General features: G+C 43.1%; 1 protein-coding gene across 7 annotated transcripts in view; it reads right to left on the bottom strand.

Annotated features, from left to right (window-relative positions):
• The window catches only part of glsb (glutaminase b), a 59,347-nt gene that overhangs the window by 21,050 nt on the left and 22,043 nt on the right, over positions 1-16,254 (bottom strand). For 3 of the 7 annotated variants that reach the window (XM_029710913.1, XM_029710914.1, XM_029710908.1), the window contains exons 4-9: positions 14,110-14,266; positions 13,603-13,682; positions 12,256-12,419; positions 8,846-8,904; positions 345-377; positions 151-209 (exon numbers count right to left, since the gene is read on the bottom strand). In XM_029710913.1, coding sequence (XP_029566773.1) covers positions 151-209; positions 345-377; positions 8,846-8,904; positions 12,256-12,419; positions 13,603-13,682; positions 14,110-14,266 — 552 coding nt within the window. The remainder of the gene's footprint in view (positions 1-150; positions 210-344; positions 378-8,845; positions 8,905-12,255; positions 12,420-13,602; positions 13,683-14,109; positions 14,267-16,254) is intronic. The other 4 variants (XM_029710915.1, XM_029710910.1, XM_029710909.1 and 1 more) reach the window with 3 other exon arrangements.

Raw genomic sequence — 16,254 nt, 5'->3', positions numbered from 1 at the left:
GCTTTGTCATTATGGGGTATTGTGTGTAGATTGATGAGATGGAAAAAATGTTTTAATACATTTTAGAATAAGGCTGTAACGTAACAAAATGTGGAAAAAGTCAAGGGGTCTGAATGCACTGTAGGGAATAGGGTGCCACTCTCTACTTACGTGGCGTTGCTGAAGCCTACATACTCATTTCCTGCCATCTTATTCAGGAAGTTCATGACCTGGAAACGAAACAAAGAAATCAGTTAAACTTTTTTTCTAACATACATTACCTAAAACAACCACAAAATACCCCATACAACTCCAAACAGCTGCCACAATGCACAAAATGTTGTATTAAACTTGAGTTTACTTACATAGTCAAACTTCTCAGCATTGCTCGCTCCCTGCTGAAAAGTAATAGAAAAGGTATTAAGTCAAGTTTGTTGGACAAAGAGAAAATATTTACAGCAGAATGAAAGTAAATACATAAGCCTTGGCTTAAATAATAACAATACTGTCATACACAAAAACGAATGATCAGTTTGATGCATTATAAATGCAAAGTTAACTGAGCTTCGGTGAAACCTAGACAAACATACACAATTCAACATGGATGAAGAGAATCTGACGGGTGTTAAATAGTTAAAGAGAGAAGTATAATGAATTTATAGAGTCAATAGACAGTTAATGAGTGGGCTTTGGCTGGAATCAAATCAAAGAAGATGATCCGTCATAATCACATTTTGTATATAAATGTAACACTAGGTCTGGCACAATTACATATAACCGTGTAACTGACGGTCATGGTTACCATATAACCAATGGTTATGGATGAAGAATAACCATCATAACCATTAAAAAATAGAATATATCAGTTATAGTTATCAGAATATATACATACACACGTTCTTTAAATATTTTTTGGGGGGCGCATTTGTGCGGTTGAGTCCGTTTCTGCCATAACATGGACTCTTAACATGAAACTTTTTCGCCCCTTGCTGAAGCAAGAAAGGTGTTGTAGCAAACGATGAATAAATGTGCTTGGAACATCTAACCCTGGCAATAGGTCATACTTGCGTAACTCTGATGAAAGAGATACATGGGCGCAATTGTTCTGCATGGAATAATCGGAAATGGGTAGTTTTGACAATGCTCTTCAACAGGTGATGATACTAAAACCAAAATAGTTCTAACATTTATTTAACAATCCTTTGAAAGTGGCACGTAGCTACCTGTCAATGGTTTTAGCGGAGCCTGGGGTCTCCTTTCACCCTAGCAGCCAAGTTGTACACTCGGCACCATATTGTGACGTTTTATTGATAACCTATTTGCCTGGTAAACTCATGGGTACACTCGTAATAGCTGCCTGGTATTGTGACGCAATAATTTCCATGGTAATGCAGAATGTTCATTGAATTTATGTTAAAGATGCACTATGCAAAAGTCCCTCTGCCATTACCTGATTGCTACAATTCTAATAGTTCTCCTAATTTCAGTTTATGTGACAAAACAAGCAAATATAGTGTATAGTAAAAGACGCAAAAACAAAAACTTAAGAACGGGAAGCATAGAAATAACTCACAGTAGCACAGATCTACCACTTCTTTATGAATTTGGGAGGGTCGCCCAAAAGGTTACATATTGCAGCTTTAAATGTGGCTCATGCAATGGATATTTTGTAATGTCCGTTGAATCAACAAATCACACTTCCTATTTGAACGGTTATTACAGAGACTGCAGTCATTTGGCGGTCCAATTATTTTCATCCAAAATTCCATGTCCGTCACAGCCCTATTTAACACTTATTTTAGTGCCGTGCAGTGTGTGTGTGTATGTGTGTGTGTATTATAGGCTAACACGTGTCCTGTGAACAGCTCTGGGGATCAGGAGGGCTTATTAGCATGGAGTGTTGATAGCCTGGGAGACTAAATAGAAGAGCGGGAGGTAGAAAGGGAGCAAAGGAAGGCGCAAGGGAGGGAAAAAAAAAACTATCTTCCTTGTCACTTGATCTAGTATGCTCTTATTTCTTTACTATTACTGGCTTTGCTAGACATTGTCAAAACAAAAAAGGCATGCATGTCTACTGACTTCAGCCTGCTTCATATATTCAGAGAAAAATACTTTGCTTCCAGACAGCATTCTAACATATGTATCGGTACACATAACCAAGTAAAACAAAAAATTACAGTGGTATGTTGAAAGAGATGCTAAATGGGGCTATCGATGCATCTTTTCTATCCGGGCTTGTTCAATGAGAGGGGATGGTGGGGGAGGGAGAAAAGGAAGAAAAATTACCAACGTCATTTACCAACGACATGGCAGCGGTGGTCATATTATCCCACCGTTCCTAAGTCTGCAAAATATGCAACAACATACACAAAAAAGACACAAGAAGCCATCAAAACCATGGTTACATAGTCGGGGTGTGGCCCCGGTGGCGTTGTCATGGACACACAGTGGGGTGTGTAAGCCCAACATATTTCCTGTGAGTGGTGTAATCAGCTCTACACTATGCTATATGATGCACATGCGGGTACATACTGAGAGAGACAGGGCATTGAGAGGGACACAGACATCTATTAAGTGACACATAGACGACAAGTAAAGACAAAACCACTGGATTTTTCGATGTTTCACAGGCAAAATGTATGAACAGAAAGAACCCACCCACATATGACCTTGTCAATGAATGGAGGAGAATGCAGCTTGCTCAGGAGTAGCTGTTCTACTCGCAGTGCCTGTGTAATGTTGTGGAAAAAACTCACATGGGAATAAAATGGACACCCAGACAGAGTAACAACACCTTTCAAATCAACTCCATGCGTGGCTTAACCCAATAAAAACATATACCTTTCAGTGTGTGTGTGTGTGTGTGTGTGTGTGTACAGTATGTAGTGTGTGTGCTCCTGTTTCCATGTAGAGGTATGTGAAGGCGTAGCCTCTCCGTGGGGAGGTGTGTGCATACTCTGTATACACTTAGCTGCTTGGTAGGCCAACATGCAGGTCTCGATTTCCATAGCCGATTCGTGTCCATCTGTCACACACCATGAAGTCTGGTAGGACATACACGAGCACTTGGAAAAGTAATGGACATCTCCATCTGTTTATCATTTGGTGCATTATATTTCAACGAAAGGGGGGGGGGTCAGTATAATGGATGAGTTGTTTCACGAAATGGCGCCGGAGGCTTGACCAATTGTGCTATTGTGTACATAATGTTTCTGCCACCGTCTCTTATGACCGAAAAGAGCTTCTGGGTATCAGGACAGCGATTACTCTGCTCGTACTGGACGAACATTTTTTCTTTAACAAATCAGACGCAAAGGATTTACTTCAGGCACCCGACAAGGCCCAAATCCCCGTCATTCGCATGAAGAAGAGACGGAGATATCGGGGACGTAGGTCAGGCTGCCTTGTAAGGTTCCGAAGGCGAGTGGGTAATCTGCCTCTACTATCAGTCCTATTAGCCAACGTGCAATCATTGGATAATAAAATGGATGAGCACCGATCAAGACCATCCTACCAACAGGACATTAAAAACTGTAATATCTTATGTTTCACCGAGTCGTGGCAGAATGACGACATGGATAACATACAGCTGGCTGGGTATTCGGTGCATCGGCAAGATAGCACAGCTGCCTCCGGTAAGACAAGGTGTGGCTGTCTGTGTCTATTTGTAAATAACAGCTAGAAATCTAATATTAAGGAGGTCTCAAGGTTTTTCTGGCCTGAGGTAGAGTATCTCATGAGAAGCTGTAGACCACACTATTTACCAAGAGAGTTTATCTATATTTGTCACCACAAACCGATGCTGGCACTAAGACCGCACTCAACAAGCTGTATAAGGCCATAAGCAAACAAGAAAATGCTCATCCAGAGGTGGCGCTCCTAATGGCAGGGGACTTTAATGCAGGGAAACTTAAATCCGGTTGACCTATTTTCTACCAGCATGTTACATGTGCAACCAGAGAGAAGAAAAAAAATCAAAATTCAAATCAAAAACTAGACCACCTTCACTCCACACACAGAGACGCATACAAAGCTCTCACTCGCCCTCCATTTGGCAAATCTGACCATATCTCTATCCTCCTGATTCCGAAAGCAGGAAGTAACAGTGACTCACTCAATATAGAAGTGATCAGATGACGCAGATGCTAAGCTACAGGACTGTTTTGCTAGCCCAGACTGGAATATGTTCCCGGGATTCATCCGATGGCATTGGGGAGTACACCACATCAGTCACTGGCTTCATAAATAAGTGCATCGATGACGTCGTCCCCACAGTGACCGTACATACATACCCCAACCAGAACCCATGAATTACAGGGAACATTTGCACTGAGGTAAAGGGTAGAGCTGCCACTTTCAAGGAACGGGACTCTAACCCGGAAGCTTATAAGAAATTCCGCTATGCCCTCCGACAAACCATCAAACAGGCAAAGCATCAATACAGGACTAAGATCGAATCGTACTACACCGGCTCCGACGCTCGTCAGATGTGGCAGGGCTTGCAAAATATTACAAACTACAAAAGGGAAGCACAGCTTCGAGCTTCCCAGTGACACAAGCGTACTAAATGACTTTGAAGCTCGCTTCGAGGCAAGCAACACTGAAGCATGCATGAGAGCATAGCTGTTCCGGACGACTGTGTGATCACGCTCTCAGCAGCCGATGTAAATAAGACCTTTAAACAGGTCATCATTCACAAGGCCGCAGGGCCAGACGGATTACCAGGACGTGTACTCCAAGCATGCGCTGACAAGCGTCATCACTGACATTTTCAACCTGTCACTGACTGAGTCTTTAATACCAACATGTTTCAAGCAGTACACCACAGTCCCTGTGCCCAAGAATGCTAAGGTAACCTGCCTAAATGACTACCGACCCATAGCACTCACGTGTGTAGCCATGAAGTGCTTTGAAAGGCTGGTCATGGCTCACATCAACACCATTATCCCAGAAACCCTACCACCTCCAATTTGCATACCGCCCCAACAGATCCACAGATGATGCAATCTCTATTTCACTCCACACTGCCCTTTCCCACCTGAACAAAAGGAACACCTACGTGAGAATGGTATTCATTGACTACACCTCAGCGTTCAACACCATAGTGCCCTCAAAGCTCATCACTAAGCTAAGGACCCTGGGACTAAACACCTCCCTCTGCAACTGGATCCTGGACTTACTGACGGGCTGCCTCCAGGTGGTAGGGGTACGTAACACATCCACCATGCTGATCCAAAACACGGGGGCCCCTCAGGTGTGCGTGCTCAGTCCCCTCCTGTATTCCCTGTTCACTCATGACTGCAAGGCCAAGCACAACTCCAACACCATCATTAAGTTTGCAGATGACAACAGTGGTAGGCCTGATCACCGACAACAATGAGACAGCCTATAGGGAGGAGGTCAGAGACCTGACAGTGTGGTTCCAGGATAACAACCTCTCCCTCAACATGATCAAGAAAAAGGCGCTGATTGTGGACTATTGTAAATGGAGGACCGAGCACGCCCCCCATTCTCATCGACGGGGCTGTGGTGGAGCAGGTTGAGAGCTTCAAGTTCCTTGGTGTCCACATCACCAGCAAGCGATCATGGTCCAAACACAGCAAGACAGTCGTGAAGAGGGCAAGACAACGCCTATTCCCACTCAGGAGACTGAAAAGATTTGCCATGGGTCCTCAGATCCTCAAAAAGTTATACAGCTGCACCATCGAGTGCATCCTGACTGGTTGCATCACCGCCTGGTACGGCAACTGCTCAGCCTCCGACTGCAAGGCACTACAGAGGGTAGTGCGTACGGCCCAGTACATCACTGGGGCCAAGCTTCCTGCCATCCGGGGCCTCTATACCAGGTGGTGTCAGAGGAAGGCCCTAAAAATTGCCAAAGACTCAAGCCACCCTAGTCATAGACTCTTCTCTCTGCTACCGCACGGCAAACGACACCGGAGTGCCAAGTCTAAGTCCAAAAGGCTTCTTAACAGCTTCTACTCTCAAGCAGTAAGACACATGAACAGCTAATCAAATGGCTACCCGGACTCTTTCTGACAGTGAGTGGCGGGTCAACAACAAGCCTGCTCCCAGATCTGTTTGTGCTTTCTTGACAACTCCTATAGTCGATGTCACGCAAATGACCATAGGAGATGGGGAGACCGCACAAACAGATCAGACCAAACAACATACGTGTCCTATAGTCCCAGAAAAAGTAGCCTAATCCTCAGAGGAGCTCCTAGAACAATGGTCAATTCCACAACAAAACAAGCCTCACATTAATGTTCAACGAGTCTCAACAAGCAACGAGAACAGACAATCACTTCTGTGATGTTTGCGTTTACTCTGTTCCTATTGGTCCATCCTCTCCAAAGAGCAGACAGATGGGGTGACACCCTCCTGTCCTCAGGAGTCGACAACAGTGAGAAGATGAGAAAGACAGTTTATTAGGTCTAGACAGGTGTGGAGAGGCACAGAAGCCAGGGGTTAAGCTAATGACTACACTACTAGAAAAAAAGGGTTCCAAAAGAGTTCTTCAGCTGTCCCCATAGGAGAACCCTATATTTTGGGTTTCATGTAGAACCCTCTGTGGAAATGGTTTTACATGGAACCCAAAAGGATTCTACCTAGAACCAAAAGGACTCTACCTAGAAGCAAAAAGGGTTATCCTACGGGGACAGGTGAACTATCATTTAAGGTCCCTAGTAACTTTTTTTGTAATAGTGTAGCAAACCTCTTAGAGGGACACCAAAAGCTAGCACTAGCTTCTCCGATTGACCAGCTCAGGATCAATGCCTGTTTAAAGAGGAAAGATTGTTTCCATGAAGAAAAGAGAGTGAACTAAATAAGTAGATGGAATAAGTTTAGCGGCTTTTGAAATATATTTGACAAGTCATGCTTATTTAGTGGAAGTAAATTGGTGCGTGAGTAAATTCGTTATGCATCTTATTTAATCACACGCGCATATCATACAGATGCGGCGCCTTTGAGTGAAAAACCTGTCAGACAGCATGATAGTTGCTGCTCTAGGACCTCAAACAGCTCTTTCCTTGCTGCTGGAGTGAAAGGTGCTTTTATAAACCCAATCATTGCGTAACAACTCTAAAGGCAATCACCTTTAGAGTTGACTATTATTAGTCAAGGCAATCACCTTTAGAGTTGACTATTATTAGTCAAGGCAATCACCTTTATACTATTATTATTTCTCAACTAGTAATTGAAGCACGCTTCTTATTCGCCTGTGCATAGGTAACAGAAGGCAGGTTTCATTCACGCGTCACACGACTTCGCAATGAGCTGGAGGCAGTATGCATTTTGAAAACATGTACTTAATTGTTTGAAACCTGAACGTTTTACTACATATTATGTATCCGACCATATCCGTGGCATTTGGAAGTCTTCCATATGCCATTGAAAGCAGTAGCCTATTTCTCTCATGTTCTATTCGTTTTCAAATCAACTTTATTTCATTGTCCAGTAGCCAAAGGCACAATCCTAGTCATATTAGCAACCCATGCTAGTCTTTGCATCTTTAGATCTCCCCTCTTTCTACATTTCTAATGGATATTTTCATCTCTGTGGTTTCCCACTGATTGCATTATGGAATGAACATCCGCGCCTAGCCTACTGCCTTGTCTGCATTGCTGCGCGTATAATGTGAAGATATAATAGTTTATCAACATTTTAAGCTAAATGTTCTGATCTGTTGCATCAGCCTCATTGCTTTTTAACGTTGTTTTATGGAGCCTACTGGTTGTATTACTTTGGGATCTATAGTCCCACAACTGTCCCAGAGTCAGTTTGGAATAGGCTATTTCTTTCTTGCCAAGCTGACCAATAAAATAGGTCAACTTTTCTACCATAGGGGACAGTAGATTGACAGACTAGTGATTTGACTGTTCGTTACTCGTCTTGTTGGCTGAGGAAAAGTACATGTGGACAGTTACTCTTCCAAGTGCGCATCGGAATTCGGTAAGGATGCACGTCGTTGCATCCTCGAGTTGCATGTTCTGTTAAGATGAATTACCCTAATCTAAATGGGATTTCTGTACTTCCGAGCACCGTGGGTAGACGGCCTAACCAAGTTACGCACCCAATGCATATGGGTCTGATAAATTGAAATGCTGCCAGGCAAATGTCCAGTGCCACATTTTACTAACGGAAACCCTGCTTGGCGGGCTCAGCTAAAGCGCTCCATGATCTCGCTGACATAGCTTCGTCTGTTTGTGTGTGTGTGTGTCTGCCTTTCTGTCTGTATGTGTGTGTCTTTCTGTTTGTCCATCCAGGTTATTATCACCGGGGGCGGCAAAATCATGTCCCAGTGTGCCTGGCCTAAATCCCTCTCAGGGAGGATTACGACAGGCCTTAATCGCCATGGCAATCACCTAGCAGTCAACTTCATGCCTCTCTGTTAAGTCAAGAGGTGTTCTCTCAGACAAACACACGATGATGATGACAAACTAGGTTAACCCCCCTTGAGGCATTCCAAACATTATCTGTCTACCACACTGACCCTGACTCTGTTTATCAATATCGCAAGCAATAACAGACTAAGCTAATTTTGTACATACCTACAGTAAAAAAGAGAAAAACAATCTACCAAATCTATTCATTTATAATGTTTATTACTTCTCCCTGCCATTATCATTCACCTAATTGCTAACACATGATGGGGTCCCTGGGTCGCCGGTGTGCCATGACTGGGGCCCCTGGGCAAGAAAAGGTTGAAGACCCCAGTGTTAGATCGCGGCGCTCGTCACTAATCAAATATCGACGCTGGGACAGAGTGAACAAGGCAAATGTACCTTATCTGGGCCGGAGGTCATTGGTATGAACTATGAATGAGATACAGTAAAAATACACAGAAACACAAGTGGATTCTTACCTTTATCAGTGAGGTGCAAACAATAGCGCCGGCGTTCACCATGGGGTTGTGGGGCTTATCTGGAATAAAAAAATAGAAAAACAATATACACTAACTTAAAATATTGATTACAAGTCTCAAAGACCTAAAGTGGGAAGGATTCCTTGCAGAGCCTTTTCAAAAATGTACTAAGGTATCGGTTATAAATGCTTGCTACGAAGAATGTTGGAGTGACGTGGCTTTCATTGTAAAATTATATACAAATTCATAGAACCATATCAAACACAGACCACTGTCGACACTAGAAAATCCATTAATAATTTAGCAAACCTTTTTTAAATGTATTGTAAATTAAATGGATATGCAAATGTCATTTGGCATAGAGCGCTGAGAACAGACGCAAGCCTGCACTTGAATCAATCAGGTTTGTTATTCAAACATGACAGACCAACACTTTCTCTCTGACTACTTAGATACTAATGAGATTTGTCAGGGTTAGGGGCAAAGTGAAATGAACAGTAAACAAACAATATGATCTGGGTCCTGCTCAATGTCCAAATGTCAAGGCTACTTCTCTCGCTGCAGTGAGTCTTAACCTCCTTACATAACGGTCACCAAATTGACATAGCTATCCTGGCACCTCCACCAGGGGATTCTGAGAACAGTGGCACATGGCCCACGCAGACAGGGGATGATAAAGACCAGGGCCCGTATCCACAAAGTGTCTGAAAGTAGAAGTGCTGATCTAGGATCTGTCCATATAAATTGCATTTATTATGATCTAAAAGGCTAAACTGATCATAGATCAGCACTCTTACTCTGAGAAGCTTTGAGGATACCCCTTGAATAATTCCACATTTTGTTGTTACTGCTTGAATTAAAAATGGATACAATTTATATTTTTACCACCCATTTAAACACAATACCCCATAATGACAAAGTACTTTTTTTTGAACATTTTGCAAATGAATTGAGAATGAAATAAAGAAACACCTCCTGAGTCAATACTTTGTAGAAGCACCTTTGGCAGCGATTACAGCAGTGAATCTTTCTGGGTAAGTCTCAAAGAGCTTTCCACACCTGGATTGTGCAATATTTTCACATTAATCTTTTCAAAATTCTTCAAGCTCTGTCAAAATTGATTGTTGATCATTGCTAGACAACCATTTGTAGGTCTTCTACTTGGTAAGCAACTCCAGTATATATATTTAGCCTTGTGTTTCAGGTTATTGTCCTGATGAAAGGTGAATTAATCTCAGTGTCTGTTGGAAAGCAGACTGAACCAGGTTTTCCTTTAAGATTTTGCTACTGAAAAACTCCCCAGTCCTTAACGATTACAAGCACACCCATAACATGATGCAGTCACCACTATGCTTGAAAATATGGAGAGAGGTACTCAGTAAAATGTTGTATTGGAATTGCCCCAAACATAGCATTTTGTATTCAGGACAAAAGGTTAATTGCTTTGCTACTTTAAAAAAAAAACTGTTTTAATATAGAGCCTTGTTGCAAACAGGATGCATTTTTAGGAATATCTGACAATTAGGTTAGTATTGTGGAGTAACTACAATGTTGTTGATCCATCTTCACATTTATCCTATCACAGCCATTAAACTCTGTTACCATTGTAAAGTCACCATTGGCCACATGGTGAAATCCCTAAGCGGTTTCCTTCCTCTCCGGCAACTGAGTTAGGAAGGACATCTGTATCTTTGTAATGACTGGGTGTATTGATACAGCATCCAAAGTGTAATTAATAACCTCACCATGCTCAAAGGGATATTCAATGTATGTAATAAGTGCCCTTCTTTGTGAAGCATTTGAAAACCTCCCTAGTCTTTGTGGTTGAATCCGTGTTTGAAATTCACTGCTTCACTGAGGGACCTTACAGATAATTGTGTGTGGGGTACAGAGATGAAGTTATTAAAAAAAATCATTTTAAACACTATTATTGGACAGAGTGAGTCCATGCAACTTATTATGTGACTTGTTAAGCACATTTTTATTCTGGTATTTACACATTTTTATATTTTTTTATCCATAACAAAGGGGCTGAATACTTACTGACTCAAGACATTTTAGCTTTTCATTTTGAAATAATTTGTAAAAACAATTCAGGCTATAACACAAAATGTGGAAAAGGTCAAGGGGTGTTAATCCTTTCTGAAGGCACTGTAGAGTACGTCATTACATACTGTATCTTTCTTATGACGAGCGCAAATTTAACAGAGTTGTCAAAATGTCAGTAGGAACTAAATGGGAGAAAACGTATTGAAATGGAGGAGGTAATACCTGAACATATCCAATAAAAATGTATCGTTTTTTAATGTTCTCTGATTTACCAGCACAGGCATATCCCATTTCTTGGGGTGAGGAGGACAGTGAAATGTATCCTCCATTTGGTAGTCAAATGTGTTGAGGGAATGAAGGTCACCTATACTTTGACTACATAATGTGTGTGTAGGAAAACATTGAGGTTTCCATATGGCCAGCTAGGACACACACACACACCTTGGGACTCTTGACAGGTTCTCTTTCTTCTATTCCTGGGTCACCATTGATCTTTCTATTGGTATTCTGAGAGGGAGCTAGACGTAGAATCATAGGTGGAAAAGCAAGCAGGAGGACACTGAGCCCCCCCCCCCGACTCCTCATCATACGTCAGCCCACCCCTACTGAGCAGAGGGAGGGAATGGCCTCTGAATCATTCAAGTTTCATCCCGTCGCCATAGCAACAGTTGTCGAAAGGCCAAATTGGATTGAAAATAGACTAAGGCGGTTGGGGTTGGTGTGGTGCAAGTAAGGGCCTCTCCCCACTCTTTTTATTGGCGATGTCAACATTTACAACTAAGCCTTGTATTCCGTGGTGGATGTGTCATCAGCTGGAGAGACCTTAGAAAGCAGTGGCATCTATAACCGTGTTGGATGGATGATGATGCTCGAGGCATCGATGTGTAGACAGAGGGGACTGGGGAAAGAGACATCACTTGTGGGCTATTCATCAAAAGCACTTAAGAGGAGAAATAATCAAACAAAGGGGATGGCGAGAGGACAGGGGCGTTCAAAGGCAAAGTGGCTATGGCGTACGTTGACCTATGACCTAGCTACGTCATACTGCTCCGAAAAATACAATTTTTTATTTATTTTAGATGTCTGGACACAGGTGGGGGGGGAAAAAAAACTGTCCACTGCGACACAGTGATGCTGTACCTGCCTATTTACCTGACCTGTAATGATTTGAAATAACATTTGATGACAGGGATACAGAATTTAACGGTGTGATTTGGATTCAACATTATTGTGATTTGGATTCAAACTGGTCCCTGGCGTGATCTGAGGGGCTTTCCCCATTCTGGTCATTCTAGTCTAATTCTGTGCCCCAGCAGGATCAGCTCTGAGAAACAAAGCTGTGTGTGTCCCTCCCAGCTCACCGTCCTCGTCCAGGAAGAGCTTGTTGAAGCGCAGGCCGCTGGGCTCCTTCCCGATGAAGCCGTGCACGTACTCGGTGCCGTGGTCGTGCACCGCGATGGCGTACTTCAGCGGCTTCACACACGACTGCAGGCAGAAGGGGACCTTGGTGTCGCCTACCGTGTGTCTGAGGAGAAACAAAAGCAGGCTTAAGTACAGGTTAATCAAGTCCTGCTTCACTGTTCTTTAAGGCTTCCTACACATCACAAACCAGGTGCACCTTAATTGACTTTACGTGTCATCACGTCACATGATAAACTGATGTGAGAGAAGCTCTGTTAAGGTAATAATGACACTGATATCACAAGAACGGCTTGAGGACAGTTAGAAATTGTTCATAAAAATATCGTTTCAATGCAGATATTGGCCTCAACTCTGCCAAGAACCGCTGTGTGCATGCAGGAACTATTCAACTGGGGAGGTGTTCTTGCTGAATACTAAAGCAGTGTGCAATATCTGGAGCGCATCATGTGGGGGAGTAGTGAGCGAGTTAACATATTGTTATAGAAGGTCACTATGACTAGACATCGTCCCTCATGGGGCGTCATTAAAGGAGATGGGGAGGGGAGACACTGAAAAGTGAGAAGCTCAGAAGGGGGTGGAAGAGAGTGAAAAAGAGGTAGAAGGAGAAAGACTGTGGCGGGTGGAATACAGACAGAACAAAAAGAGACAGGATAGAAGGAAAGAAAGATGAAGAACAGAAATAGAGAAACAGAGGACGAGGTAGGTTGAAAGAGAGAGGGAATAGATAGACGGAGAAAGACAGTAAGAATGACAGAGAAAGAAAAGAAGAAATGCTAAGGGCCATCCAGATAACTGCCCCTCCCCATTTTGTGCGTCATGGTGTTTCAACATGCTGTAAATCATAAATCACGAAAACCAAACATAACAAAACACCTCATTCCAATGTTATCTTTATGACTTTCTATCCTACAGCAAACATCATAAAGCGGAGAGATAGTGTCATTTACAGACATATAAACACACAAACACCCCCTAAGATTGGTTGTTATTTTACGATATCTATTATCAATGAGTGCACCAGAACTAAACTGCGGACCCCACATCGTAACGTTTGGCTTCTACTGGAAGTTTAGCTGGCCCTTGTCCCAGTTCAGATGGCCTTGAGATATCCTATCACTGGGTAAATTTGCAGATGTTAAATAGCGGAAGCGTGTGCATTTTCAGTGTTGCCAACTGTTGACCAACTTACCAACTGTTGGTCTTAAAGATAATAATAATCACCTTGTCTCAATCACATGATAAAAACTTCATGAGTACATAATGGTGTGGTGAGGCGCGAGTCTAACCTTTGTCCATCCACGGTACACAGAGACACGGCCCACAGGTCGGGGCTAAATTTGGCAAGCTGGGGAATGTAGTCTGCAACCTGCGGTGGAGAGAAAAATAGTTCCAACACCTGTTTCGTGTAAGACTGCCAACTCCCTTGACAAAAATACATACAGTCTTAGGGGGGAAAAAAAGGTGCCGTCTAGAATCTAAAAACGGTTCTTCGGCTGTTCCCATAGGAGAACCCTTTTTGGTTCCAGGTAAGAACACTGAGTTAATGCAAAACCCTTTCCACAAAAGGGTTCGGCATGGAACCAAAAAGGGTTCTCCTATGGGGACATCCGAAGAACACTTTTTTCTAAGCGTGTACAGGTAAGCGAACACAGAAGAAAAGGATACATAAGAAAACTCCAGCTACACACAAGATCTGCCATTGACGATACCACAGAGGAGGTGGAAGACAAAATAAAAAAAAAAGGTGAAAGAGGCAGACTACAGGAACAACGAGAAGGATGGCGTCCACCCACCTCCCCCAGGATGGGCTGATTACCAACCTGGCCTTCGGTCAGATTTTTGGCACTCTCGTAGAGCTCGTCAATGTGAGAAGAGAAGGACTGGAAGTCGGGGATGACAAACTTCTTGCGGAAGGCCTGGGTGAGCAAGACTATGTTGCTCTGGACACACCTGGAGGCAGGAGGGTGGTAGAGGTTATTTGGACATTACATGACTTGAGTCCCTCTTAGCTCAGGTAGTTCGCGTGGAGCTAACATAGCCATGGTGAGCAACAAAATAGACACTAAACTGACAAACTGTTTTTTATCGTGATGAGTTCTGACTTCTAAACTTGAAAATATAAAATATACTCATTCATGTCACTGAGGGAGAAAGAGGAATGTAGAATGTTTACATTCTGTCAGAACATGTTATTGTTAGACATCAGGGATATATGGGAAGGAAAAGGGCCACAGTCTGGGACAAGTCAGGAATTTGGGCCGAGGTCAGGTCAGATGAAAGTGAGAAAGAACATGCATCACTAAAGTCCTGTATAGCAACAGAGATGTACTGGCTGTTCAGATGTGTAAGGAGGAGACTCCGTATAGGAGGAACATTTAAATACCAGTGATGGTGTAAATACGTCTTTGTCTTATGCAGCTGTGTGACCCAGTGGGTGAAAACACTTGGTTTGAGCTTCACTAATTGTCTGTGAGTTTGTACTCTTTATTTAGAACCTAACAATAGCCTGGGGCCACAGGATGAAATACTAATTGATAGTCAAACAAAAACACATGAACGCGTCGCATGCACACACAAAAACATTATGGGTAAGTGCATACATTCCATGACTGTAAAGCAACAACCACACCAGTAGGGGGGGAAAAATTCCAGCAGTCCCAACATAGGCCTAATATAAGTATTCCCAGATGCTCTCAGTTAACGCCAACGCCATGGTCACGTGCCTGGTTAACTTAAGATAAACAAAACTCACTTACTGTAGCTTTGTGAGTGCTACATGAATGTTCATAAAAGATGCTTATCTCAATGACCACAGTATATGGCCTACTAAAAAGAAAAAGTGAGGTGGCAACTTGGGCATGTTTATCATTTTATTTTTTAGTTCATTTAACCCTCATCCAACTCAGTTAAGAACAAATTCTTGTTTACAATGACGGCCTACACCGGCCAAACCCGGACGATGTGCGCCGCCCTATGGGACTCCCAATCACGGCCGGTTGTGATGCAGTCTGGATTCGAACCAGGGTGTCTGCAGTGACGCCTCTAGCACTGAGATGCAGTGCCTTATTCCTAAAGATCCTTGAAGAACAAATAGATAACCATACTGTATCTAAAAAGGTTTGAATGCATGGTTTCTTGTAGGATACTGTTTTTAAAGTGCCGCCAGGCCACAGGAGAGCGTTTCTAGCCAATATTAGCATTTAACACATTGAAGGGTATAACACCCAGGTGTGTCCAGGAGACAGAGACATCCCATAGTTCCATCGCCATCCCTCTGCTGCAATCATTTACATACACGTCCCTCAGGGAGCTAGAGGCCTTGGAGACTCAGCGAGCAGGCTGCAGTTACAGAAATGTTCTAGGGACAAACTATTTTTGGGGGGTGGTGATAAATAACGGAAGGGTTGTCTTTAGGGAACCAAGCAGCACTTCTTCTAGATGCAGATGAAAACAGGAAGACTGGCATGGGCATAACTGGGCATGGCGTGTAGATATGGAGACCAGTTTGGCTCCGGACAGACGGAATAGTTTCAGTGCGACTGTATAGTAGTGCCATCACTCGTTTCCACCTTGCCCCGGTGTCTTAAAAATAGCTGGCCATCGCCACACACACAGATATTTGACATTTCATTTGTGGTGATGGATGACGCTGTGCAGAAAAGCAGGCAGCAAACATGACACGGCACCAGCCGAGCAATCGTGAGCTCTGCACAAGACATTACCATCTGCAATGTTCAGAATGCAACCCTGGGTCCTATTCATTAGGCAACAAACGTTAGAAACAGGGAGGGACTACCTGAACTTCTCCAATAAAGAAATGTTTTCCGTTACAAAACGGTTTGATACAGTGTTCCCTAATGAATACAACCCTGATGTCGCAAGCACCGCACGCCAATCAACGGAGTCATTTGAGCCTACGGCCAAACACTGCAGTACAT

This window comes from Salmo trutta, chromosome 24, assembly GCF_901001165.1.
Source record: "Salmo trutta chromosome 24, fSalTru1.1, whole genome shotgun sequence".
NCBI lineage: Eukaryota > Metazoa > Chordata > Actinopteri > Salmoniformes > Salmonidae > Salmo > Salmo trutta.
The sequence above is the reverse complement of the archived record's forward strand: the minus strand, read 5'-3'. Positions and strand labels throughout refer to the sequence as shown.